Raw genomic sequence first — 25,582 nt, 5'->3', positions numbered from 1 at the left:
CAAAATCCCAGCACTTCTGACACCATATGTTGCAGGGTACTTGCAACCACACACGCGGGTTCTCTTGATAAGGCTTCTTTATTGAGCCTTAAAAATATACAGCACACAAAAAAAACAAAATAGCTTCACTTCAGCATACAAAAACAAAACAGCTTCTCTTCAGAATAGAAAACAAGGCAGCTTCTCTTCAGCATGCAGGACACAGACAGTTCATCACACATGTACTTTGAAAACAGACCTTATAGCAGAAATCTCTTCAGTATTTCAGTCCTGTCTCCTGACCAGCTAGCTTGCATGTGTGTAAGCCTGGGGGTTTTAAAACACCTTGATTATGCAGCTAGGGTCAGACTAATTAAGCAGCCCTTCTCAACTGAAACTTAACCTCGTCACTGCTGCACTGCAAGCCTAAACATAGGTTTGCCAGGTATATGGCTGGTGACGTTCATTCACCCTGTCACAGGCCTGTTTTGCTAGAATTTAGTTGCCAAAAGTTCCATCAATACTTTTTGGAAAGCTCGATGGAAACAGAAGCGAAGCGAATCTCGTCAGTTTTGCAGATCGCTAATAAGTAGCTCACTTCTTTCTCACATTACTGTAAAATGTTCTTTTGTTTGTTGTGTTTGTCGGCTTTTTCTAACATAGTACTGTCTGTTTTGCCTGTCTAATTCTCACAGTCTCTTTTTCATCTATTTAACACGTTCTTCTCTCTATTTCACATGAAGAAAGTGCCAAGCCTTAGGCAAAGTGCGGCATGACCACAAGGCTCAGGCTCACTCCACCCCCAACAAAGCTAGAACAGAATGGAAACAAAAAACAGCGCAAAACCGCATAGTGAAGTATATCAAAATTATAATTTGATTCGTATAAAAGGTAAGTATTAGGCGTACATCAGGTAAAGAGAACAAACGCATTGTGCATATAGCACAAGAGGTTACCACACCGCAGATAGTATCAAGGGTCACTGGCAATCACTGGCAATCATAGGTAAGATCAGCTTCACGTCCTCTGTGGAAGGTGCTGCTGGAACCCCGTCTGTCCGGTGGTCTTGATCTCATCAAGGGAGTCCTCCTCTCCGGGAAACCAGCGTGTGTGCGCGCACACTGCAAGCTTGCGTCGCCGTCAGATGACGTCACAGCGCCAGGGATGAAAGTCTCTTACGCACACGTGATGTGTGGGTTAGTCCAACAGGAACAGAGTCCCGATCTCGTTAGAGTGATAAAAGTACAGCTAAAGTCGCAGGTTCAATGGTTCAGTCACCAAGAATGATGGGCTAAAAAATCGTAGTATTTGAAATATGTAATCCTATGCGTTTCGTAGCTATCGCTACTTCATCACTCACTCCACCCCCACCTTTTCCTCCTGCTCCCTCCCTCCTCTCTTGCTCTGCGGCGACACCCCATAGGGGGTCGGCTGGAGGAGTTAAAGGCAGGTAGTGAGGTGCAGGGAGATCATGCACTGCCCTCCCTCCCCTTTTGCTTAAATTCGGTGAGTTATACTTGTTTTGAATATATTTATATTTGAGGAGTCTGTTGGGGTTATATTGCTTCTGTCGTGGTGGCGGCTATTTGGGGGTTGAGTGCGGGGCAACCTTGGCAGGCGGGGTTCAGTTACGGTAATGCCTAGTGGTGGCATGGTTTGCGAGTTGTCAGGCTCATTGTGATTTGAGTACCTGGTGCCAGTAGTTGATTTCCCATTAAGCCCGGGCCTAGGTAAGAAACATTTGGGGGTGGCAAAAATGTCCATCCCCATAAACTTTTGCCACACTCTCGGGCCTAATGCACCTAATGGGAAGTCATTTTATCTGTTGTGGCCAGCTCCTCCTCCTCCTGAACCGCAGTATGAAATAACGCAGCGACCTCACAGCGTCAAAAAACACCATGCCGTCACGTTACCATAGCAACAAGACACCATTCCGTCACATTGGTGACGACCGCTGTGTCATTTGACGCTGCGGTTCAGAAGGAGGAGGGGGCGCAGGTAAGGAGGCAGACCCAACAGCTGTGCCTAGGGCGCGGCGGATTTTGAAATCTGAGGCTGCCTGGGGCCCATATCACGGCTGACGTGGGGTCAGCTGAGCGGTTATTTAAGCGTCATTGACCTTACCTGTTGGTGGAGTACTCTGGTCATTTTGCTGTATAGGAATAAAAGCCGCAGCCATTGTACCACCAGATCTTTGTGTGTGTGTGCTTTATTTGCGGGGTGTTGTGGGGGGTTAGGGGAGCAACATCACAGGCTCTGAAGTCTCACACCGATCTCACCTAACTTCCTCTTCTCTGTCTATTTCACATAATGCTGACTATTCTTTGCCTATTTCCCATAACTCTCTCATCTGCCTATTTTATAAATATGTACTGTACCAATGTCTTCTGTCTATTTCATATAATGTTGTCTATTTACTACCAGAATATTTCCTGTAAAACTGCCTCTTCTTTCTCTTGTATTAAGATATGGCCTGTCGCTATTCCACAGTGCTGCATAAAGTAATACTCGCTCCTTTCCATCCTCTCTATGGAATGACAAGCCACAAGGCTAATGCTATACGTATATATATAAATATATATTCCGACATATATGTATATATATTACATATTGCAATTTTTTAAAACAAGCCCAGTCTGCGAAAAAGCGAGACTCGTGTGTTACTTCCAATGCAGATTGAAATCGGCCTTCAAAAGGTTAGAGACAGACGATGAATTTAAAGTGGTCGCAATCACCTTTTAGGAAAACAACCTGATGAAATATTAATGGAATGGAAGAAGTGAGCCGCTTCAGACCACTTCCCCGCAGGGGGTTTACACTTCAATGCAATTATCCTTTTTTCTGAGATGTGTATTTAAAACTTACTTTCACGTTTCGTTTGAAGACTGTGTGTATGCAGATTTTGAGAACGGGGAATGAGTTCTGCTGTACTCAATGTTGCCCATGAGGGGGTATTCAAGGGAAAGGTGCAGGAGGAGTATATGCAGGAGATGGGAAATGTGCCGGAAGAATGTATGCAGGAGGAGAAGGGAAAGGTGCAGGAGTAATGTATGCAGGAGGAGAAGGGAAAGGTGCAGGAGGAATGTATGCAGGAGGAGAAGGGAAAGGTGCAGGAGTAATGTATGCAGGAGGAGAAGGGAAAGGTGCAGGAGGAATGTATGCAGGAGGAGAAGGGAAAGGTGCAGGAGGAAGGTATGCAGGAGGAGAAGGGAAAGGTGCAGGAGGAATGTATGCAGGAGGAGAAGGGAAAGGTGCAGGAGGAATGTATGCAGGAGGAGAAGGGAAAGGTGCAGGAGGAAGGTATGCAGGAGGATAAGGGAAAGGTTCAGGAGGAAGGTATGCAGGAGGAGAAGGGAAAGGTGCAGGAGGAGAAGGGAAAGGTGCAGGAGGAGAAGGGAAAGGTGCAGGAAGAAGGTATGCAGAAGGATAAGGGAAAGGTGCAGGAGGAACGTATGCAGGAGGAGAAGGGAAAGGTGCAGGAGGAAGGTATGCAGAAGGAGAAGGGAAAGGTGCAGGAGGAGAAGGGAAAGGTGCAGGAGGAGAAGGGAAATGTGCAGGAGGAAGGTATGCAGAAGGATAAGGGAAAGGTGCAGGAGGAAGGTATGCAGGAGGATAAGGGAAAGGTGCAGGAGGAATGTATGCAGGAGGATAAGGGAAAGGTGCAGGAGGAAGGTATGCAGGAGGAGAAGGGAAAGGTTCAGGAGGAAGGTATGCAGAAGGAGAAGGGAAAGGTGCAGGAGGAGAAGGGAAAGGTGCAGGAGGAGAAGGGAAAGGTGCAGGAGGAAGGTATGCAGAAGGAGAAGGGAAAGGTGCAGGAGGAGAAGGGAAAGGTGCAGGAGGATAAGGGAAAGGTGCAGGAGGAAGGTATGCAGAAGGATAAGGGAAAGGTGCAGGAGGAAGGTATGCAGGAGGATAAGGGAAAGGTGCAGGAGGAATGTATGCAGGAGAATAAGGTAAAGGTGCAGGAGGAAGGTATGCAGGAGGAGAAGGGAAAGGTGCAGGAGGAGAAGGGAAAGGTGCAGGAGGACTACACGAGGGAGCAGAAACATACAGGAAAAGATTAAAAGGAGCAAAGCGGAACAGATGCAAAGAGTGTAGGCTAGGTGCACTTAGTATAGATGATGTAGGTCACAGGGGTGAGAAAACTGGGGGGGGGGTGATTTTGCTGGGGGCGCAGGGGGTTGCAGAGGCCCCGCGCTCTTCCCCACAGCATTTAAATGAAATGCCAGGGGATCGCGTGAGGCCCCTGCAATACTTCACTTACCAGAATTCAGCTGACTGTGGCGAGTCTCCATGGCAAACATGTGATGTGACGTCAAACACGTCAAATGACTCCGCGAGTCAGGTGACGTCACATGACCCCACAGTGTCATTTGACACGAATACCAGGTAGGGGAAGGGGGCGTGAGAGCAGGACAAGGAAGACAGGGGGCGCAGCAGGAAAAGTTTGTGCTCCCCTGATGTAGGAGATGCTTGTACTCATTAAGTGAAACCTACCTGTGTGGCATTCCTTCCACCCATGACACATCCACTGTCGCTGTGGAGTGCTTCCCACCTGGCAGTAGCTCAGAGTTAACAAACCATTGGGGATCCCTGGACCTGGTTTTTTGGAGGTTTATTCCTTTCTTTGCCTTCACCCTGACAGGAGAAATAAAAATAAAAAAAAACATACTTGTCAAGCCAGTTCCTTCTTATTCTACAATTATACAAGGAGCTGCTGGGCGGCAACGCGATGCGTTGACGTCACCGCTGTGATACAACAAAGCGCCAAGTTGCCTGCAGTCAGGAAACAGCCAGAGGAGACAGGGAAACGTGGTTTAGGCGTGGCCACGAGCATTTCACCCCCCTTTTGGCTCAACTGCTCACGTGACGCGGCCGTCGCCTGCCAAGAACAAATTCCTGTCTCCTCTCCAGTCTGCCGCTCTGCAGTTCAGCGCTGCGCGGCTGTCGCGATAGGTATGTTTGGTTACATTGGATTTATGTTCTTTCTTTCAGCCCCGCGGGGCGGCTTAGGAATAATCACAGCCTTACAGTATATCCATTCTATAGCATCCCCACTCTCCGGTGTCCCAATTCACAATGTGATCTTTGAAGAAACAAGCCCTCATATAAATTGGTTATGCTACACAGATGTTCTATGCAGGGTGCCAGAGAGACTGAGATATTTGTGTATGCACTGAAACAGCAATTCTTCCTGCTCTATATAATAAAAGATGCACATTTGACACCTCCATCAAACTTCTCCCTGAAGCACAGAAAAGTGCTGTAAAAATCTCCTGCGTCATCCTGTACTTTTGTAGAAATGATAGGCAAAGAAGGAGAAGGGGCACTTTGGATTTTGAAAAAGCAAAAAGGATTTATTCAGCCATCAAGGACTGACGTTTCGGCTGACGCAGCAGCCTTTTTCAAGCCATACCTTCTTTGCTTATTCGGACACCACGGATAGCAACAGGTCTGACCATGGGTTAGGAGCACCGTTTTCTAACTAACATTTATGACACTTCTTCATATTATAAGGAGTGCTACAAATTTGGAGTGCTACAAATTTCTTCTTACTTTTGTAGACCACAGACAGAACTAGAGGAGAGGAGATTATGCCAGGTGTCATGTACAGCTTTGTGGCAGTAAATATGGCAAACTAGATTCTCTCAAGTGTGCAGGAGAGATGGAGGGAAGGGAGAAGTTGGATGAGAAAGAAAAGAACCCACAGATTAAAAAATGGGGAAAGCATGAGAGAAACAGATACATGATTAAATACAGAAAATTGGAGTCCCAGAAGTACAGTTAACATATATATATATATATATATATATATATATATATATATATATATATATATATATATATATATATATATATATATATATATGTGCCAGGTGAATAGAGAGATAAACACAAGGAAAGACACAAACAGAGACAGGCATACAGATATGTACACACAACAAAACACACACACACACACACACACAAAGACAGACGCTTACAGAGGAAACAAACACACAGAGAACAAAACCCACAGAGATGCAATCAGAGTGAAAAGCAAAATGTACGATGATTTGGCCCTACAGGCTAACAGAGCCCAATGATCTACATACAAATGTCAATATATGTAGCCTACATTTACATGCATTTCACAGATGCTCGCTTATGTGCCCCAGGGGGATCCCTGTTATACGAGCGTGATGAGGTCCGTGGGATCAAGCCTGAAAATCTAACTGCATAAAAAATGGCTTGGAGGCAATCCAGGTCTCCCTGGTCCAGTTTTACCATGTAATACTTTGGTTTTTAACCAAAAGGCTGTTATATTAGTCACAGCACTAAACACATGAGACCTGGGGATTTGGGTGATCGGTGCCCAGTGGTGCTACCGGAGGGGCTCCGTCGATCGACACGATCACAGAATCAATAAGGGAAGGTACTGTATAAGGTCATATTGGTATCTAATGCGACATTATAGGTTATAAGCACCTACAGTTAGCCAGGTGTTGTTTGAGAAACGTAGAGAAATAGCTACAAATTATTATTAAACGAAATACATTACCATGTAAGAGCTAAGTGTGTAAGAGGGGAAGAGAGAGAGAGAGGGTGTGTAAGACGGGGGTAGGATTGAAGAGAGAAAAGGAAAAGAGGATAATAAAAAAAGGAGTTTCTTGTTTGTCAATTTCCTGTCACAGTCCTGTATGCAGTGGCTTGGAACGTTAGCTGTCCGTTACTCATCCCTGATGAACCCCCCAGATGTAACAATACAATAAATATCATAATACAGTATAACCCCAGCTTATTCTCGGAGCTATGGAGTTGGCTTCTGAGAGAACTGCCCTTTCAAAACCTCAGCTTTATACCCTTTTGCTAGTTTACATAAATTTCTTATCTCATGGTACTTTCACTTCTTTAATTCTCATTTTAGAAACTGTGGACATGCTCACAACTACCAATAAAGTAGCCATGGTCCCGTTAGGTGACAGGGTGGCATGACCACTGGGGCTAAGCACCTTGTAACAGGGACGTATCCCTGTTTAAATAAAGCAGCCTCATAGCTCTGAGAATCCAGCAGAGAGATAGTTAATTGCAGCCACTCAATTAACAAGTCTCCATCTGGACTAATGAGAGCTCCGTAAAAAGCCTCATGTGAGACACAGGAGAGAGATTTCTTAGCTCACATTTGGGCTGACATAAGAAGGAAGACTGCAGAGATTTCCTTAGCCCACAACTGGGCTGACCTGAGGAAAAGATGATGTCTTGATGCACACAGAAGGACTGTATGCTGACAGGAAGACAAGGGGGCAAGACCTCTAAACCTGGACACGGACATTTTCATAGCACACAAGGGTGCTGACCCAGGAGAGCAGAGAGGCCTTCTCCTACAGCTACAACAGAAACAGATGAGACTTTCTTTTGGACTGTTGTATATCTATCTATCTATCTATCTATCTGTATGTTTGGGGTGTGTAGGAGATGTGTGCAGAGGTATGCAACGGAGACCGTTTTTAAGGTGAAACTAAAATAAGGCTTTATTGCACCTGTTCCTTTAAGACGGGAAAACATTCAAAATAAACAAAATAAAGGCCTACTCCGCTTTGGAGAATATCTACACCTTTACTCCGCTCCCTTTCTAACCGGGTGGGTAGCTAAGCTAATTACTACCCCAAACATATATACATATAGATATACAACAATCCAATAAGAAAGTCTCTTATCTGTTCTGGTAGCTACAGGGGAAGGCCTTTCTGCTCTCCTGGGTCTGCACCCTTGTGTGCTATGGAAATGTCTGTGTCCAGGTATAGAGGGTCTGTGATGGTAGGGGGTAACCAGGCTCTTAAATAAAGGTCAAGCCCGGTTTTGGTTACCCCTGATCCGTGTATGAGGGTCCAAGAGAGTTAGCTCTTGGGCCCAGTAACATTGTACCATTCCAAGGTATTGTACTGTATGTATTACAAGTATTTCTTGTGTTTTGCCTTCAAAAACATAACCGCGACTCACCACTAGGGTACCCTGCTTCAGCATAGCTCAGAAAGGTGAATGAGGCACAGGGATGAACAGGTATCCCTGTAGCTGAGGGAATCCCTAGGTTAAGGGGGGTACCCAAGTTAGTGCCAGGGTATCCCAGAGCCTGTATTGGGTTTGTGGGTGCCCCAACCAAATAAGAGGTACCCAAAAATATATGCTGTAATAAAGTATAACTTATGGTGTTTTTACTAGTCCAGTGACACGCCGGTAAGGTTCCCAGGGGCATTGCGATGTCAGGGAATTCCTAGCCAAGCTGAGGGCTGGTTCTGAGGAGTGAAGTTACCTGTTCCAGGCTTATTCCAGCTCCGTGGAGTGGACAAGGTAAGCCTTTGCTGAAGCAGGCGCCTTGCACCTAGGAAAGCCTAGTTTTTATCCCCAGACCCAAAGGAAGTGTGTATATATTCTCTGTATTTTATATCTCTGTGTGTTTCTGAGGTCTTATCCAAATAAACCTCATTTTATTTCACTGCCTTGTTTTGCCTATTGACTGATCCCTTAAATATAAATGTGTTAAGAGACCGGGGCTACCGTGACAAGGTCTTGTCCCCTTGTCTTGTTGTCAACATACAGTCCTTCTGTGTTTATCAAGACATATTTTCCCCTGGTCAGTCCAGTTGTGGGTTGAGGAAATATTCTTCCTGTTTCTTAGATCAGGCTTTTTCTCAAAGTCCTAATCAGCCAGCTGCAGTCTGGTTGATTGCCTTTGCAATTAACACTGCTGGATTTAGAGACAGTTTTTCTCAACAGTGATACATCCCTGTTACAGGGTGGTAATCATCTTAGCTACCCACCCAGTTAGAGAGGGTAAAGGTGTAGATATTCTCCAAAGGGGAGTAGGCCTTTATTTTGTTTATTTTGAATGTTTGCCTTGTTAAAAGAACAGACGTGATAAAGCTGGGATTTCATTTCACCCTAATCAGTATCCATTAAATGTACCTCTGCACACATCTCTTACACTCCCCCTCTCTTCTCCATCGGTTGGTTGTATTTCTCTCCCCCCCCCCTCCCTTCAGGGGGCCTGCTCGCAAGAGGATGGCTGGTTGCAATAGCAGCTTGCGGGCTTGCTCAGAGGCGAGGATGGTGCTGGAGCTTTGCATGCGCAGATTCACGTGGCTGCTGGCGTGGCTAACAGAGGCACAGCCGAGGCGGTTTGGGCCTTGCGGCGTTCTAGCGGAGATGCAGAACTTGCTCGTGCAGCAGCGTGCTAGTCCAAGATGGAAGGGCAGCGGCCTGGTGCTGTGATTCATACGGCTGGGGGTAAGAGAAGTGCCCCAGCCTTGGGCCCCACCCCTATAGTAATATTAAGTAGCCTCCCCTTGGTTGGGCCACAAGGGAGCTCACTCAGGGGGCTGGGCTTAGGTCCCTAGGAGGCCCTGGATCAATGGGAGGCTTCTCCTGAGTGGCCAGGCCAGGGGGGCTAATCCTTTTGTCTGGGTAGTTAGCAGGGTTGCTCCCCTCCCAGGATTATGAGGAGCAACAGTGGGCTTGGCCTGCAAGCCTAGGTGGGATGGTAGTTCTTCAGGCACAGGAGAGTAATCTGCATGTGAGTGAGTCTGTTGTAAGTGCTACTGGTACGGTTGATATGGCTGCTATTGTAAGGTGAGTACTGGTGGCCTTGGGAGTTCAGGGGAGGGCCCTTACAGGGGCAAAGGGGTAGTCAGTGACCACTTCCACAACCGTGCTTTCTACCCCACTAGGGGTGGTGGTGGCATGGGGTGTAGTTACCCCTCAGGCAAGGGTTAGCAGCACCGTTCCTCTGGGTTTGGTAGCCAGGTCATTCCACCTGCTGCGTCAGCAGGTATGGCGGATGTGAGTAATCTTTCTGATATATGTTAAAGATGCTAAAAAAGCCTCACCAACCCGTTTCGGTTACATTTAAAAGAGAAAATATGGGCAGGATAGTATGTTGAGATATTGTTGCTCATGCCACGTTATAGGGAGGCGCTAGCGAGGTCCAGTAAGAAAGGTGAGGCCAAAAAAGAGGATTTGCTGGTATGACAAACAATTTCATCAGAAGATGGCAAGCAACTGTCCTAGGATGTGAATGACATGGATCTCTAGATAGAGCTTTTGACCATGGACAAACCAGCATCCTTTCTTGGGTGGGCCAGCAGCGGCTCATCCTTTGGCTCATCGTAGGAAGGAATAATGCTGGGTCTTTAATGAAGGCCAATGCAAATGTAATTGCTTGTCATCACTCTAGTGCTGGAGGGCCTTGTACAGGCAACTGGGTTTCAAGTTATTTAATGCAGCTTTTACCTTGGCATTTTGTGTGGCTCTGTGCATAACTGAACTAGTTTCTGCAACCAAGCTTGGGTCTCGATAGGGGGGTGTCGGGTAACACGATCTACCCTGTCCTGAGGCTTGGGGTGTACATAGGAGGTTAGACTTTCTATCTATTGTTGGTGTACACCGGTGGAAGAGCCTTTATTGAGGTTTCAACACCACTGTGTTTTTAATCTCTGCCTAAAAAACTATTTTTGCATAGGGGCGGTAGCCAAGCCAGCTTGGACAGGCCTAGGCATGGAGGTGATCCAAACTATCGGGCATTGGGAGTCTAACCAGTATTGGAGCTATATCAGGCTGGTGCTAGTTTAAGTGTTTTAGGTTATGCTGCCTTGGACATTTGGATTATTGGAGATTCCATTATTCATTGGGCGAAAAAATGCGGCCCTTCAGCCATACAGGAGAAATTTGGCCTAGGGTGAAGTTTTCTGGTGGGTGCGGGCAAGTGTTGCAGTGGGACCAGCTGATACCAGAATTGTTGGTCTTGGTCCCACAAAATTGTGATTTTCCATGTCGGAGGCAATGACGTGGGTTCAGTAAAGTTCCTGGACTTAATTGGGGCAATTAAAAAAGGGACTTAACACAGATTCAGGTGGGATGGGTGCGGCGCAAGTCGTTTGGTTAGATGTCATGCACAGGAAAGTTTGGAAATGTGCCCGGGTAGGTCGGGCAGTTGAGCGGAAGAGGAAAAAGATTAACAAGGCCCTGAGGATGTTTATGTTACAGGTGGGGTCTGGGTGATTAGGCATTCCGAGTTTGATTCAGCGACTAGTGGATTGTTTTGTCCAAATTGGGGTACAGGTAGCTGACAACGGGTTAGATCTTTTTAATATGATCATTCAGATGGGGCTCGAAAGAGTCCTTGTGGGTCTGGTGGTATGAGGCTATTTTAAGGTGGTTAAATAGCCCAGTGAGTGGTGGCTGTTGGGCGGTAAGTGCGCTTTAACCTTGCCAGATGGGGTTCTAAGGTTCGCAAAAGCCTGGCTGGGAGTGGCGAGTGGGCTGGGCCCATTGAGCTTTGGGTTCCTGGTGCCCATTCTCGTGTAACGGTTGGGCCGGAGCCTGACTTGTGGGTTGTTGTGAGCCATGGTTTGAGTACCTTTGGCCTTTACCCATTGGTTGATCACTCTGGTAGGGTTGGCACTTATCGGGTTACGTTATCTATTTTAATAAAAGTCACAGCCTTTGTACCTCTAGACCATTGTTTGTGTTTATTTATTATATGTAGTAATATGGGGTATGTATACACAGGGGGGAACCCATCACAGGCTCCAAAGTCCTGCTGAATATGGAGTTGTGAGCGGTCCACCAGCCTTCCTTCACAATCTAATCCTGTCTTCTGCTGTGTTAATTATGTCCTTTTATTTCTCCCCTTTATGGTTTAGTTATTGCAAAATTAATTGCTACAGGATTAACCCGTCATTTAATGCAGATTAAAATGTATTTGTCATCTACAAAGTTTAAATAATGTATGCAATTACCTATCACATTAGATAAAGGATTTTAAATATATATATAATTAAAACACACACTGTGACAAATACACAAAGACAGAAAGGAGAAGAGAAAACAACAGAATTATGTACAAGGACACACAACAGTATGGAGACCCCAACAGGCAGAGTGCGCTCTGAGAAGAATACATTTGTGCACATACATTTAATCACCCAAGGCTTGACACACAAGCATGCACACAAAGGACAACACCCCCCCACAAGATCAAATGTGGATGTTATGACATGCAAACAAGAAATGCCGTGGGCTCATTTATAGAGAAATGAATATAATACATACTCATTGTACATGGCTGACTAATCCTTTAACTCTCAATGAAGTGGCTAATTGAAAGATACAACGTGAAGCCCCTTGCCTCCCTGCCCCCAATCAGAGAGTCTGACAGTCATGGAGGTAGAAATGCAGAATAGGGAGTATGATTATTCAGAAGCTGGAATCACAGATTAGAGAGCAGCCCCCTCCCCCTGTTGTGCGCCCTGATTAGACAATTAGGATCTAAAGATAGTGACAGCTGGGGAAGAAGCTGAGAGGAGCTACCTGTGTTGCTAATCTCTGCAGCCTCCTAAACACGTGCAGTCAAGAAACACATCGTCCTGCAGAGGGCTCTGTTACCATGCACCAATGGTTGCATTTCACAGCAAATAAAAAGTCCTTAATGAACTGGCAGGAGTGGATGGATAGTAATATCTGAGGTTTCCTAACTGCCTTCTGTAGGAGAGCTTGCCTGTGTAAATGCTTGTTAAGGAAACACAGCTGTAGATGCAATGAAGTGAAAGCACTCATGTACTTCACACCTTATCTGATTTATTAAAGATTTTTTTTCAGAATGTAAGATGTGTTTTATAGCTCTGGAGATCTAAAACGGAACGCCATTCACTCAACTGCTACAAAACAGCAGAGAAATGCAATACTTGCTACCTTTAATATGGGTGCAACATAACAAATACAAAATACAGGGATTTTTTTATGATGGAAAGCGGAGGGTGAAATACAAATGCTGTACTAATCAGAATAACATTGGAAGCTGTTACACTTCTTGTTATGGAGAATTACTGAAGTATTCCAAAGGGGAGAGTGTGAATGAAAAATAAATGGATGTATTTTTTTCTTCCATTACAATGCAGCCCCTCTCAGGGAATGGAGAGGTTAAACAACATCAGAGTTTTGCTTGTTCGATCCCTGTTCAGATTACTGGAAGTAGCTCAATTCTACTATCCCTATTTGTCCTGGAGCAGTGCAGATGTTTTGTGATATAATGTAATAGACCAACAGGAAGGCTCCCCATACATGTTACTGTACTGAAACTCACAGGTCACTTCATTTGTACTGTAACGGCACAAAATAACTTGCATGGCTCATTAAATCTAGACGTCAGTGCTTGATTAAAGGGGAAAAAAAAAAGGTACAGTTGAAGGGACTCAGCACTGGCACACTGAGGGGGTGGGATTTTAGCAGAATGTGAGTAGGACGGGAGGGATTAGGTGTCTGACAGGGGAGCCTGTCTCTTGGGTATCAGTGCACGCAGGCACAGGCAGTAGTCTGATCCGGGGCAGTAAGCACGTTGGGCCTAATAAAAGTATACACGGCACAGCATATGGTTTGTCGCGCGTATGCTAATAACCTGAGCAATTACTGCAGAACAAATGGTACTATTGTAAATGCGTCTCCTTGGGGACCCATTGCTCTCTCTCTCTCGCTAATAGTTTTAGTCCCTCTCTCTCTTTTTTTTTGCGCAGGGCTGCCAGAAGCATTTCCTTGCTTGGAAAGCATCACTGCTTTTGATTATGTTCAGAGTTTGCAGTTATGTAATTTGTGATCCGATACGTTATATGTATATGTAACACAGATGAGTTGGAGAAGGCGTACACCAATGGTAAAGGCACTGGTTTTGGAGACTGACAAACCTGAGTTGTAGCAAGTGGCAGATATGTGTAACGCTGGGCTAGGCACTTTATCTCCATGTGACTCAGTTACCAAAAATTAGGCTATAACCTCCTATGAGCAGGGAATCCAAAGTACGGCAATGCATACGTTGCAATGATACATACGAATAATAGTAGGTCTGCAACCCTGCCTTTCAACCATTATCACCTAGCATACAGTGCTCCCACTGCAGCAAGGGATTCTGGGAAATGACATGTGCTCACAAGTGATATTCTTTATTGGCTATATGCTAACGGTGGAGGTTTTTTGTTGCCTTTTTCACCCATCATAACTTAAAATGTGATATGGTAAACCTACCCAGCCTAGAAATATTTCAAAGCAAGTATAAACCAACCTCACACTGATGACACCCATCAAGGTTGAAACATATCTGTGAGTGATTTGTACTTGCTTTGCTAGTCCCATGCTCTGCCTAAAATCTGTGTGAACGGCGATGCATCAGTTTAAATGGGCTCCATGTGAATGGATATTCCAGGGAAAAAGTGACACATCGTGTGCTCATTTGCATGTCATTTTCCAGAATCCCTTGCTGCAGTTGGAGCACTGTATGCTAGGTGATAATGGTTGAAAGGCAGGGCTGCAGACCTGTCTAAGGCTAAGGCCCCGCTGCCTCAGACCACGCGCCCGCTCTGCAGACAGGCGGTGCGTGGAGAGGCACTTGATCGCTATCTGCGGTCTGTAGGGAGCTGGAGCGGGGGGGCGTGGCCAAAATGGGTTGGGGGGGGCATGGCAATAACATCGGGGGGCGGGGTCATTACACTGTGTGTCAGGGGGTTCCCTCCCCCGCCTCCCCGCTCCCCGCAGCCTGCCTGAGGAGAGAGTCTGTGGGAAGGAGCAGGGGGGCCCCTTGGTGCTGCAGCTGCAGCTGCTTTCCCCGCTCCCTGAAGCCTGAGGAGAGAGTCTGTGGGAGGGTGGGGGGGGGGGGGGGTGATTCACGTTATTGGAGCTCATCATCTGTTGCCTGCGATCTCCCCACGTTGCCTCCAGACAGAGCGGAGCTACTGGGGATCACCCGGAGTCATGTCAGGCTCTTAGGCTGCAGTGCAGCTACCTTGACAGCGCGACGCATGCGCAATAGTTCATTATTTACATGGGTGGTTGCCATGACTGCATGAGACGCTCCTTGCTTGTCGGAGGCAGTGGGAATCAGGGCGCAGTGATGACGTCATCCTCTCATCCAGACGGAGTAGCAGACAGCTGTGCTAGATGGGTGGGGTAGGTTTTCAACCTATCACACTTGGTGTACAGGTTGGGTGTGGGTATATAATGGTGGGTTCTGTCACTTAGGGTCTGAGCACACCCTTGAGAAAGGTCCTGTTGTTAGGACCGAAACGTCAGATGATTGTGCCTCTCAATACACTTTATTGACATGAGTGCTGTCTCTTTTCTTGCTGAGTGGTCTTGGATCTCCTGGTCTGCCTGGTAAGGAACTTTATTACATATATATATATATATATATATATATATATGTATATATATATATTATATATATATAAACCCACACCATTTATATCCGCTCCCACTCCACACACACCTTTTGTAAAGCACTGTATAGACTGTGGGCTCTCCATTCATGTTAATTCACACTGATACACACACACACACACTCTTACATCACTTGCTTTCAGGAACCTTTTGACACCTCCAGCCATAAAACACATCCACACCGGGGGAAGGACCAGCACAGATAACATTCCAATAGACACTGTTTATATTATAGCTTTTACTTGCTTCATTCATTGTAACATCGCCGGAAGAAGAGATCAGTGTATCTCGAAAGCTCGCACAAATAAAAGAATTTCGTTGGCCACAGAACGGTATCATCTATTTATTTTTTGATTATATATATATATATATATATATATATATATATATATATATATATATATATATGTAGCGGTCATGTAAAATGGCTACAGTCATCTCTCCTGCTGACAGTAAGGCCTGGTAAGTTGTGGGCATGCCAGCAGTAATTATGGAGGTTTGCCCTCACACCCTGGTGAGGTGCCCTGTGTATGGATGGGAGTGGTCACATGCTCTGACTCCATGGTTAGTGATGTCAGAGGTGTGTCAGCTCCCGAGTGTACATAAGGCACAGCACTGTGTCTAAAAGTTAGTCCTGCCAGAGTTCTGTGTCTGAGAGGAGAAGAGTTATGTTATAGTAGCTGAATAAGAAGACTGTGTCCAGGGATCTGGCACAGAGTAAAGACATCCCGGCGGGGATAGGGAATCCCTATTTAAGGAGAACTACACCTTGCAAAGGGAGGTACTAATGATCATGAGGGGCTAGAGAGACTACTGCGAGGGGCAGCTAGCCCACCTCAAGCAATAAAGATGCTCTTGATTACAAACCCTCTCTTGTACATGTGTGGAGTGATTGTACAGAGAGGAGCACCACAGAGGAGTTCCTCGCCAGGACCATCCCCAAGTGATCGAAGGGACCCTGATGAGGTGGAGGCGCTGCACTGGAAATAGGTAGGACTCAGCCCACTACCTCAGCTGCCTGTCTGGACGGGTCCTCCCCATACACCATCATGCGGGAGACTCAGGAGTCCTGTTGCCAACAGGTGCACCACCAGACACTACACACTGTAATGGGGGACTGGTTAGACCACAGGGGCCAATGTGAGATTGGGTGGGTCAGACCAGTTCACAAACACCGTTACATTTGGAGGCGAGCTGCTGAGATCAGATCTGTCAACAGGACAGGCTCTAGCTAGGCACACTGGGAAACAGGGAGAGTGTCTGCTGCCACTCTGTGCTGCGTAGGGACGGACCTAGGGGTGGTCAGGGGCTGACAGGGTATTGTCAGTTCGCAGGGACAATCTAGGGGCCTGAAAGGAGTGAGGGGTTAGGAGCCGGGCTATAGCTGACCGAGTCACTTTGAGGTAGTGCTAGTTGTAGGACGCCAGAAGGGATAGCCTGTTAACGTGGTCAGGAATCCTGGAGAGGGTCTGCGCTAGGCTGACCAAGAGAGGTAGACGCCCCAAGTACTGCATGGCAGAGCCAGAGTACTCTAGCCCATTCCAGACACTTACCATAGGGAGCACAGACTGGGAGGAAGGAGTTACAGCAGACACTGAGAGAGTGAGCCTAGCCTGAGGTAGTGCAACATGAGTCCAGCCTAGATCAGGTACACATGTGGTGGTGCATCTGAGCAAATCTTTATTGTACTGGTGTGGTGGCTGCCCCGCAGAGCGGAGCCCCATGTACGATAATTGGTACGAGAGCGTGACAACCCAAGGAATGGAGGATCCGCGTGGTGCGGAGAGGCCAACATGGCGACCAGAGGCTGATGGGGAAGGCACCCGTGGCGTGCGCCCCACTGGAGAGCAAACTGTCGCTGAGCTGTCTCTAACTAATCTGCTCTGGAGTGGAGCGAAGGCTGTGGCTGCCCCGTTTTTGTCCTGTCTGGGACACCGAGGTGCCACCCTTGAAGAGTGTGAGGACATTGTAATAACTGGAGTGGAACCCAGTGAGGAAAGAAATCAAACGGACATTGTAGACTCAAAAGCTACCCAAAATGGCGGCTCCCGCTTGCTAGGGAGACCGCGTGGGCCAGTCGCATATGACTGGGCTGATTCAGGACTTGCAAAAAGCTGGCCGGGAATGGCGCGAACAGCAGAGCCCCGCCCTGATGGGGGGTATGGCGCGAAAGCTATGGCTGCGCCTTCATGGACAGTGACTCACTCGGCCCCTGTACTGAGTCAACCGCTTAGTCTATGGGACCCTCCCCTGATTTCCACCAGGGGGAGTGACTTTCAACTATGGCCTGTGGGAATGCACCCACTGGGCTCAGGGACTGATATCCAGACGGCGGCACTACAAGAAGTAGTTCCGGCCGCGGAGGTAGCGTGCAAAAAGGAGGGATATTTTGCACGCAAGGCGGCTGCCAGGAGAAGGCGGGAACTAGCCGCGGGAAAAGAACCTCACCCTGATGGGGAAACTGGCGCGAAAATGCAGACCGCGCCCACCAGGACTGAGAAAGGCACGGCCTTAATTAAGGGGCATGCAATTCCCCTGTGGGACCCGCCCATACTTGCAACCCCTGGGGGCGGGCTACAGCTATGTCAGCGGAGGGAGGAGCCGAAGCAGGAAGTGGCTGGCCCAGCAACTTCTACCAGTCAGTTGCGAGGAACCACTGACCTGGAGAGACCTATACAGAAAGTGGACCCTATTCAAAGGCTGGCCTGCTCCTCCACTGTGGGCACCATGGTCTCCACCCAGCCCTACTCGGTACCCGGCGGGCTACTGGTAGTCAGGGTGGCCAACACCGAGACGGTGGTCGGGCTCTGCCTTCAATGTAGGCTGCCCGGAGGCACTGTTAATACCGCGGCACGTTGCCCACAATGCGGGACATTATACTTGTGGCCAATGCTGACGTTCATCCCGATTCAACCTGCTGACCCCCCGGGGGATACGGCTAGGCGCTCGGCTGAGTCCCCTGGTGCACTGTGGATCAGTCGTGCAAGTCCCGGAGAAAGGGGACTGGAGTCGATTAAATCGGCTGGGTCAGCAGCAACCGAGACGGTCGGGTCATTCCCCGACCGAACCGGAAAGAGACTATCGCCCCGATCGGTGACCCCTAAGTCGGGGAAGGGAGACTACTCGGATGAGGATCTCCGCGAGCTAGCGGAGGTGAAATCAAGGCCCAGGAGAGAACCGGGGAGGACGACACCCCGTAGCGTGAGTAGCAGCCTGGAAAGCAGGGCGTCCCCCGCAGATCGGCGAGCCGAGAGACGGAGTCCCTCCGCCCCAGGATATGGCGGCGACGGGCGAGAGACGCCTACACCCCTGCGGAAGGGTAAGGGAAGACCACTTACTTACCTTGCTCCGGGAGACGGTGTAGCGGAAACAAGGCCATGCCAGGCCCAAGACGCACGTGCGGAGAAGACACCACTTCCGGTGGAGACGACGGCGGAGCTTCCGGATGTCGTCATCGAGGAAGAGATCCCGCATGGGGGTCCAACTCAAGATGGCGGCGCTTCCGGTTCCGGAGAGGACATCACTTCCGGTGGCGACGGCGGAACAGACGGGAGGGATGCAGCGACGCTTCGGCGATCGGGTGAAGGTCCTTGATCACCTCAAGGACCCAAGAGCTGGATGGGCGAACCGCAGACTGAGGAGGGTGAGCTATCCTCCTTGGATCAATCCATGGACAGCCGGGAACGGGTCGTAGCCCCGTGGCGCCCCCTCGCTTGCCCTTACGCCCAACCCCATGCCCTAGGTAAAACCCCTGCCCCCATCACCTGTTCCACGGGGTCCCCGCCTAGCCTGGAACTTGTGGACGTACCTTTGGGGGGGGAGGAGAGACGGACTGGGGAGAGACAGCGCAGTTGCGCTACCGAGGGCATTTCTCAGGGTGGGGGAGAATTGGGTAAGGCCGCGGTAGGCCGGTGGTTGCCTCCTGCGACCAACAAAAGAGAGGAGAAGGCTCTGGGATCATTACGGTGGTCCGTACCACGGTCGGCACGGACATCGGGGGTATTTTCGTGGGGGGATGCGGACGAGAGTGACTCAGGGGATTCACACCGCTTCAAGGAACACCGTTGGTGGGCCCCACTTTTTGAAGGCTATGTAGCCTGGATGGACCGTACGCGGTTTTTCATCCGTAGGGAGGAGGTAGTAGATTTTTGGTGGGCCAAAGGAGAATTCACCCCTGAGCAAAGAGATAGGGAGTTGCAGGACCGGTGGATTAAGATTGAGCACAGGGAGATAGAACCCATGGGCCCTGACACACTGTCGGACCCTGTGGATCCTGACGAACCCCTGTCATGGGTGCTACCCGGGAGGGCAGGTAGGGCTGATCTGACTAGGATCAGTAGGGCGGAACGGGCAATAATGGCTCGATATAAGTCTTCCCACGGGTTGGAGTACCCTTACGTCCCTGAACCTCTTATGGAGGAGATAGAAGAGAACAGAGAAAGGTGGCTCAGGGAAAACATTGAGATGTATCTGGTCAGTAAGGGGAGTGAGGTTACCGGAAGGAGGGCAGAGGACAGAATAGATCACCTGATGCGAGTGTGGAATATAGGGAGGAATATACACAAACACAGGGTGACCTATATGCCCAAGAGGGGACTGCCTAGGCATTATCATGTCACGGTCCTGGACATGGGTGGTAGAGAGGTTAGAAAACCTGACCCGAATCACTATTATTAGGGGGTACTGAGGCATTACGCGAGCTCCTGGCTGCTGGTCGGGGCGGGCTTGGCGAGATGTCACTGTGGTCATTTTCTGTTATATTGTGTAATCTGTGTGATGTTAACAATTATGTTTTGTGTTACAGTGCTTCCTGGAGGAAGGTGTACAAATTTAGGTCCCAGCGAGGACGATGGGATTCACCAGGGGGAGAATGTAGCGGTCATGTAAAATGGCTACAGTCATCTCTCCTGCTGACAGTAAGGCCTGGTAAGTTGTGGGCATGCCAGCAGTAATTATGGAGGTTTGCCCTCACACCCTGGTGAGGTGCCCTGTGTATGGATGGGAGTGGTCATAGGCTCTGACTCCATGGTTAGTGATGTCAGAGGTGTGTCAGCTCCCGAGTGTACATAAGGCACAGCACTGTGTCTAAAAGTTAGTCCTGCCAGAGTTCTGTGTCTGAGAGGAGAAGAGTTATGTTATAGTAGCTGAATAAGAAGACTGTGTCCAGGGATCTGGCACAGAGTAAAGACATCCCGGCGGGGATAGGGAATCCCTATTTAAGGAGAACTACACCTTGCAAAGGGAGGTACTAATGATCATGAGGGGCTAGAGAGACTACTGCGAGGGGCAGCTAGCCCACCTCAAGCAATAAAGATGCTCTTGATTACAAACCCTCTCGTGTACATGTGTGGAGTGATTGTACAGAGAGGAGCACCACAGAGGAGTTCCTCGCCAGGACCATCCCCAAGTGATCGAAGGGACCCTGATGAGGTGGAGGCACTGCACTGGAAATAGGTAGGACTCAGCCCACTACCTCAGCTGCCTGTCTGGACGGGTCCTCCCCATACACCATCATGCGGGAGACTCAGGAGTCCTGTTGCCAACAGGTGCACCACCAGACACTACACACTGTAATGGGGGACTGGTTAGACCACAGGGGCCAATGTGAGATTGGGTGGGTCAGATCGGTTCACAAACACCGTTACATATATATAATGGTAAGAAAAACAGCAAGCACTCCAACGTTGTAATCCAAATAAGCCTGGTGCTAGTCCCATAAATAATGCAAAGAGTATGTTACCATCCAACAGAGCAGCAGAACAGCAAAGAGAGGCAGCACTCAGAGGTAAGTGTACAAAGAATTGTATTGTAACAGACACAAAAATCCCACGTTTTGATCCCACAGAGCACACCCCAGGAAGAAGATCCCTCTGTGGGATCTAAACGTCGGATTTTTGTGTCTGTTACAATACAAATCTTTGTACACTTACCTCTGAGTGCTGCCTCTCTTTGCTGTTCTGCTGGATGGTAACGTACTATATACTGTATATATATATATATATATATATATATATATATATATATATATATATATATATATATATATATATATATATATATATATATATATATATATATATATATACTATAGAATACTAAGTGCGCAAAAAGATACAATTTACATCCAAAATATTAACAATTGCTGCCTAATGTTAAGCTACACACAATTGCATATATATGGGGAAAGGGGGGAAACAACGGCGCAAATGACTGTTGATTATACAATAAATTTCAGCATAAGTAGAATGGGGGTATGGTTTGCCAATGAATCTGAAATAAAATGAAGAGAAACAAAATATAGTGAAGTACATTTAGTTAAAATATATGCGCAAAAGTAGATCGCTACTTACAAAGTAGCAGATGTAAACAAGCATGTAGGATATTATAATCCTCTCCGTCCTGCTGCCTGGAGTTGCTGTATGGATCCTTCACGTGGAACGCCAAGAAGCGCCGTGCTGGTTCTCCTCTGCCTGCAGCCCTTCTCCGTGACTTCCTGGTTGATCCTCTGGTCTCGCGAGACTAGCCCGCTGACGTCACTCCGCCGAGATTTGGGCCGAAATTTGGATATAATGTCCAGTAATGAGCAGGGGGTTCTGCTGGCATGTGATGTTGGATAGGGATGCTGAAAGTTTGTCTTAGAGCCTCCTCCCTACTAGTTTGGTCCTGGACGAAACTAGTAGGGAGGAGGCTCTAAGACAAACTTTCAGCATCCCTATCCAACATCACATGCCAGCAGAACCCCCTGCTCATTACTGGACATTATATCCAAATTTCGGCCCAAATCTCGGCGGAGTGACGTCAGCGGGCTAGTCTCGCGAGACCAGAGGATCAACCAGGAAGTCACGGAGAAGGGCTGCAGGCAGAGGAGGCAGAGGAGAACCAGCACGGCGCTTCTTGGCGTTCCACGTGAAGGATCCATACAGCAACTCCAGGCAGCAGGACGGAGAGGATTATAATATCCTACATGCTTGTTTACATCTGCTACTTAGCGATCTACTTTTGCGCATATATTTTAACTAAACGTACGTCACTATATTTTGTTTCTCTTCATTTTATTTCAGAATCATTGGCAAACCATACCCCCATTCTACTTATGCTGAAATTTATTATATAGTCAACAGTCATTTGCGCCGTTGTTTCCCCTCTTTCCCCATATATATATATATATATATATATATATATATCATGTATATGCTGCCATATACAATTTTCTTTGAAAAGATCTAAACACTTTCACTGCACTAGTTTAAAAACGTCACTATATTTACAAACTCAGTACAGTATATTCTCGTTTTCCAAATTTCTTCATTCTCTCTTTGTTTCTTCCCTATTAATCATGTAAACTTCTCCCCTCTCCTTACAACCTCTGTCCCGTGCTATTGCACTCTGTTTGCCAGTTTTCCCGCCTCATCACACAAACATCCCCGTTAGTGAGGGAACACTGACGTTAAACATCTTGCATTGTGTGCCTTTATAACGGTACCAATAATGGGCTGTGGAACAGAGCTGAGGGATGGGTGGAACCATGCCCATTTGAGGTACAGGATCAGTAAGAAACAGTGTGGCTTATGAAAGACTTGATGCTGCAAAAGCTGTTAGCGCATTACGATGGCTAACAAGAAGAAAGAGACAATAGGCTATATTCATTTAGCAGTATAGGATACTCTTACTTAAATGAGCCGTACGGTGTTTTCCAGTGTTGGACTGTATCTGATGGAGTAGCTTAGTAAATATGACCCCATTTGTATTCCATCTATAAATAGCATACAGAAACAATGTGCAGTAATCAAAAATACAATTGTGAAAAAAGAGAGTATAAAGTACAACATTTCAGGGGTATATGGTACTTTCTTCCAGCCTTGTGCCCATTTAGTGGTGCACTTTACTGTTGGTCTTTTGTCTGCCGTATTTTAATAATAGTGTACCATATTATTTTTCTATGCTCTTTATATATTGAATACATATGGGCAGCCCAATGTTTTTCATCTGTGCAGACTATATTTTGCTTCTTGTTAGACTAATGCATTTTTGGGTATTAGGCTGGGTTACCATCTGGACATGTCAAGCACACAGACCTATTCTGTATTATTTATATGATTATTCTGAATCATATTTTCCTCCATATTTTACTTGTTGTTGAATTACTAAAAATATATCCGAGCCAGAGGGAACAAACCTGATTGACACATTCACTTTCTATTAAAAAAAAAAAAAAAAGTCCCCAGTATTTTATTCAGGGGTATAAAAAAGCATGACGGAGCTACAGCAAAGAACAATATAAAGACGGACACAGAGGTGCCATTTTCTGTTGATATTTTGGCATGTAAAGAGGACAGTACTAGAGGTTGGGTAGGTAAAATTAGTCATTTAAAGACTCAGATAGAAGATAGTAACATGAAAGTGTAAAAGTGATACCTTTAATAGCTAACTTATGTTCATACGGAGTGCAAGCTTTCAGGACCACTCAGGTTCCTTCTATAGGCAACTTACAATAAAAGCTGATATAAGCAAGATATATTTATATAAGGCACAATCCATCAAAGAACTGGAAATGAACATGTTCAACAGTGCCACATACTGTAGTAATGTAAGAAGGAAGTGGGTGGAGGTATACATATGGAGTGGAGGTGTGAAAGGACAGAGCATTTGGTGGAAGGAGTCTCTTGGAGGTGCTCAGTCTCTGAGCATGGGTGTGAATAGTCCCTGATGAATGTAGATAGAGAGAATACATAAAGTAGAAGTAACATCTGTAAAATAAATGCTGGAATACTTTAATACAGAATAATGTGACATGAAACCATTACCCTAATTTAGGCTGATACAGTATGATAATGTGATATGAATCCCTTATCCTGGGTTAAGTCTACATACAGCTTCTATTGTAACATACATGAAGAAGGTACCAGAGTGGCACTGAAAGTTTACACTCTTTTGAAACATCAGTAAGACATTAAATGTATCACCTTTTATATACTTTTATTATTTTTCTATTACAGAAGCCTTTTTATTCTGTCACTGAAACACCGTGACACAGATACAGAGCAAGCCACTCTTATTGCAAAACGGTTTGTGCCCACCCACTTTTTAAAACTTTTATAAGTATTTTGTGTTTAATTTTGTATAAATAGCTTTGTTCATTCTATTGCAAAATATGCAGTAACCTCTAAAAGAGCTACACATAGTGTATAGGTTGTGGTGAGAATGCTACCTCATCCAATCAGTAGCTGGGTCAGTGCTATCACCTTCCTAAGTATATGAGTCGACAATATCTGGCAAATCCTTGACAAATAAAGCAAGAACATGTACAGTAAGGTGAAGACATAAAAGGGTTAAACATTTCTCGCTACCACCAGCAGAGAGTGCAAATGGAATCTGTAGTGTTTAATCCCCCAGCAGTAGGTAGCAAGGCCATGCTCCTCAGAGGCAGTATCCCTGCTGGAGAGCTTATTCGCTTGCGTGATTCTCTTTCCTCACAGTGCCAAGCTGCCAGACAGACAGCTTAATGGCACACAAGTCTCAGCTTATTGCTTAAGTGACTCCCGGAATAGGCATGTGAAAGATGGGCTTAATTGGTCATCACTTCCTTGTGTCCTCCACTATAATTGTTTTGTCAGAATTGTTAGAGGGAAAAGAAAGTTAATATTGGCTTCTTCAATGTCGTAGTAAAGCATGCCAGCCCTTCCCAGTACTGGCTGAATATGCTAGTTCTGCTCCAACAAGAAAAACAACCTGTTGTTCAGATACCGCTCTTGAAAATGTCTTGAAGTTGCTTAAAAGTGATGATTCCACAACTATCTCAAGAGTCACTAGTGCGTGGCACGTTGCTGTGGCAATTCACAAGGAGATGTAGCCTGGGACAAGTTACTTTATTTCCCTCAGTTCCTGGAACCACATTACATTTTAAGCTCTCTAAGACATCACTCGTGTACAGTTCTATGCACACTGCATACTGTAGCTCTATAAAATATATATTATTTAGCATAGCAAGCAATGGCTTGTTTGAATTACTTTTCCTTCCATTTTTTCCCATGGAGAAGAGGTTTTAGATTGGTCGGAAGGATATAGAGACACTGCACACCATTATGCAGAAGAAAACACATATTGTTACATTTATTTTGATGATTGTGTTTGGAAAGCAATGATAAATTATGTGTGTGCTTACAATTGCAAGTAATAAACTGGCCCACTGAATCTTACTCAGCCCATTCAGACTGAATGATTCTCTTCCCCCCCTCCCTATTATTTATTTTTATTGCTATGCTACTTAATTCCATATGGACAGTGGGTCCACGTAAATATAAGGACAATGTATGTGTATTTATGTACTAGTAATGCTAAATAATTCTTTATATAGAAAACAGTGGAT

At 46.5% G+C, this 25,582-nt stretch overlaps 1 protein-coding gene across 1 annotated transcript in view; it reads right to left on the bottom strand.

Annotated features, from left to right (window-relative positions):
- The window catches only part of TMEM132E (transmembrane protein 132E), a 475,320-nt gene that overhangs the window by 32,778 nt on the left and 416,960 nt on the right, over positions 1-25,582 (bottom strand). Inside the window, exon 3 of the mRNA XM_075589907.1 lies at positions 4,477-4,617. Within this exon, the coding sequence (XP_075446022.1) occupies positions 4,477-4,617 (141 nt within the window). The remainder of the gene's footprint in view (positions 1-4,476; positions 4,618-25,582) is intronic.

Source organism: Ascaphus truei, chromosome 3 (genome assembly GCF_040206685.1).
Source record: "Ascaphus truei isolate aAscTru1 chromosome 3, aAscTru1.hap1, whole genome shotgun sequence".
NCBI classification, from domain to species: Eukaryota; Metazoa; Chordata; class Amphibia; order Anura; family Ascaphidae; genus Ascaphus; species Ascaphus truei.
This window is presented reverse-complemented; position numbering and strand designations above follow the sequence as displayed.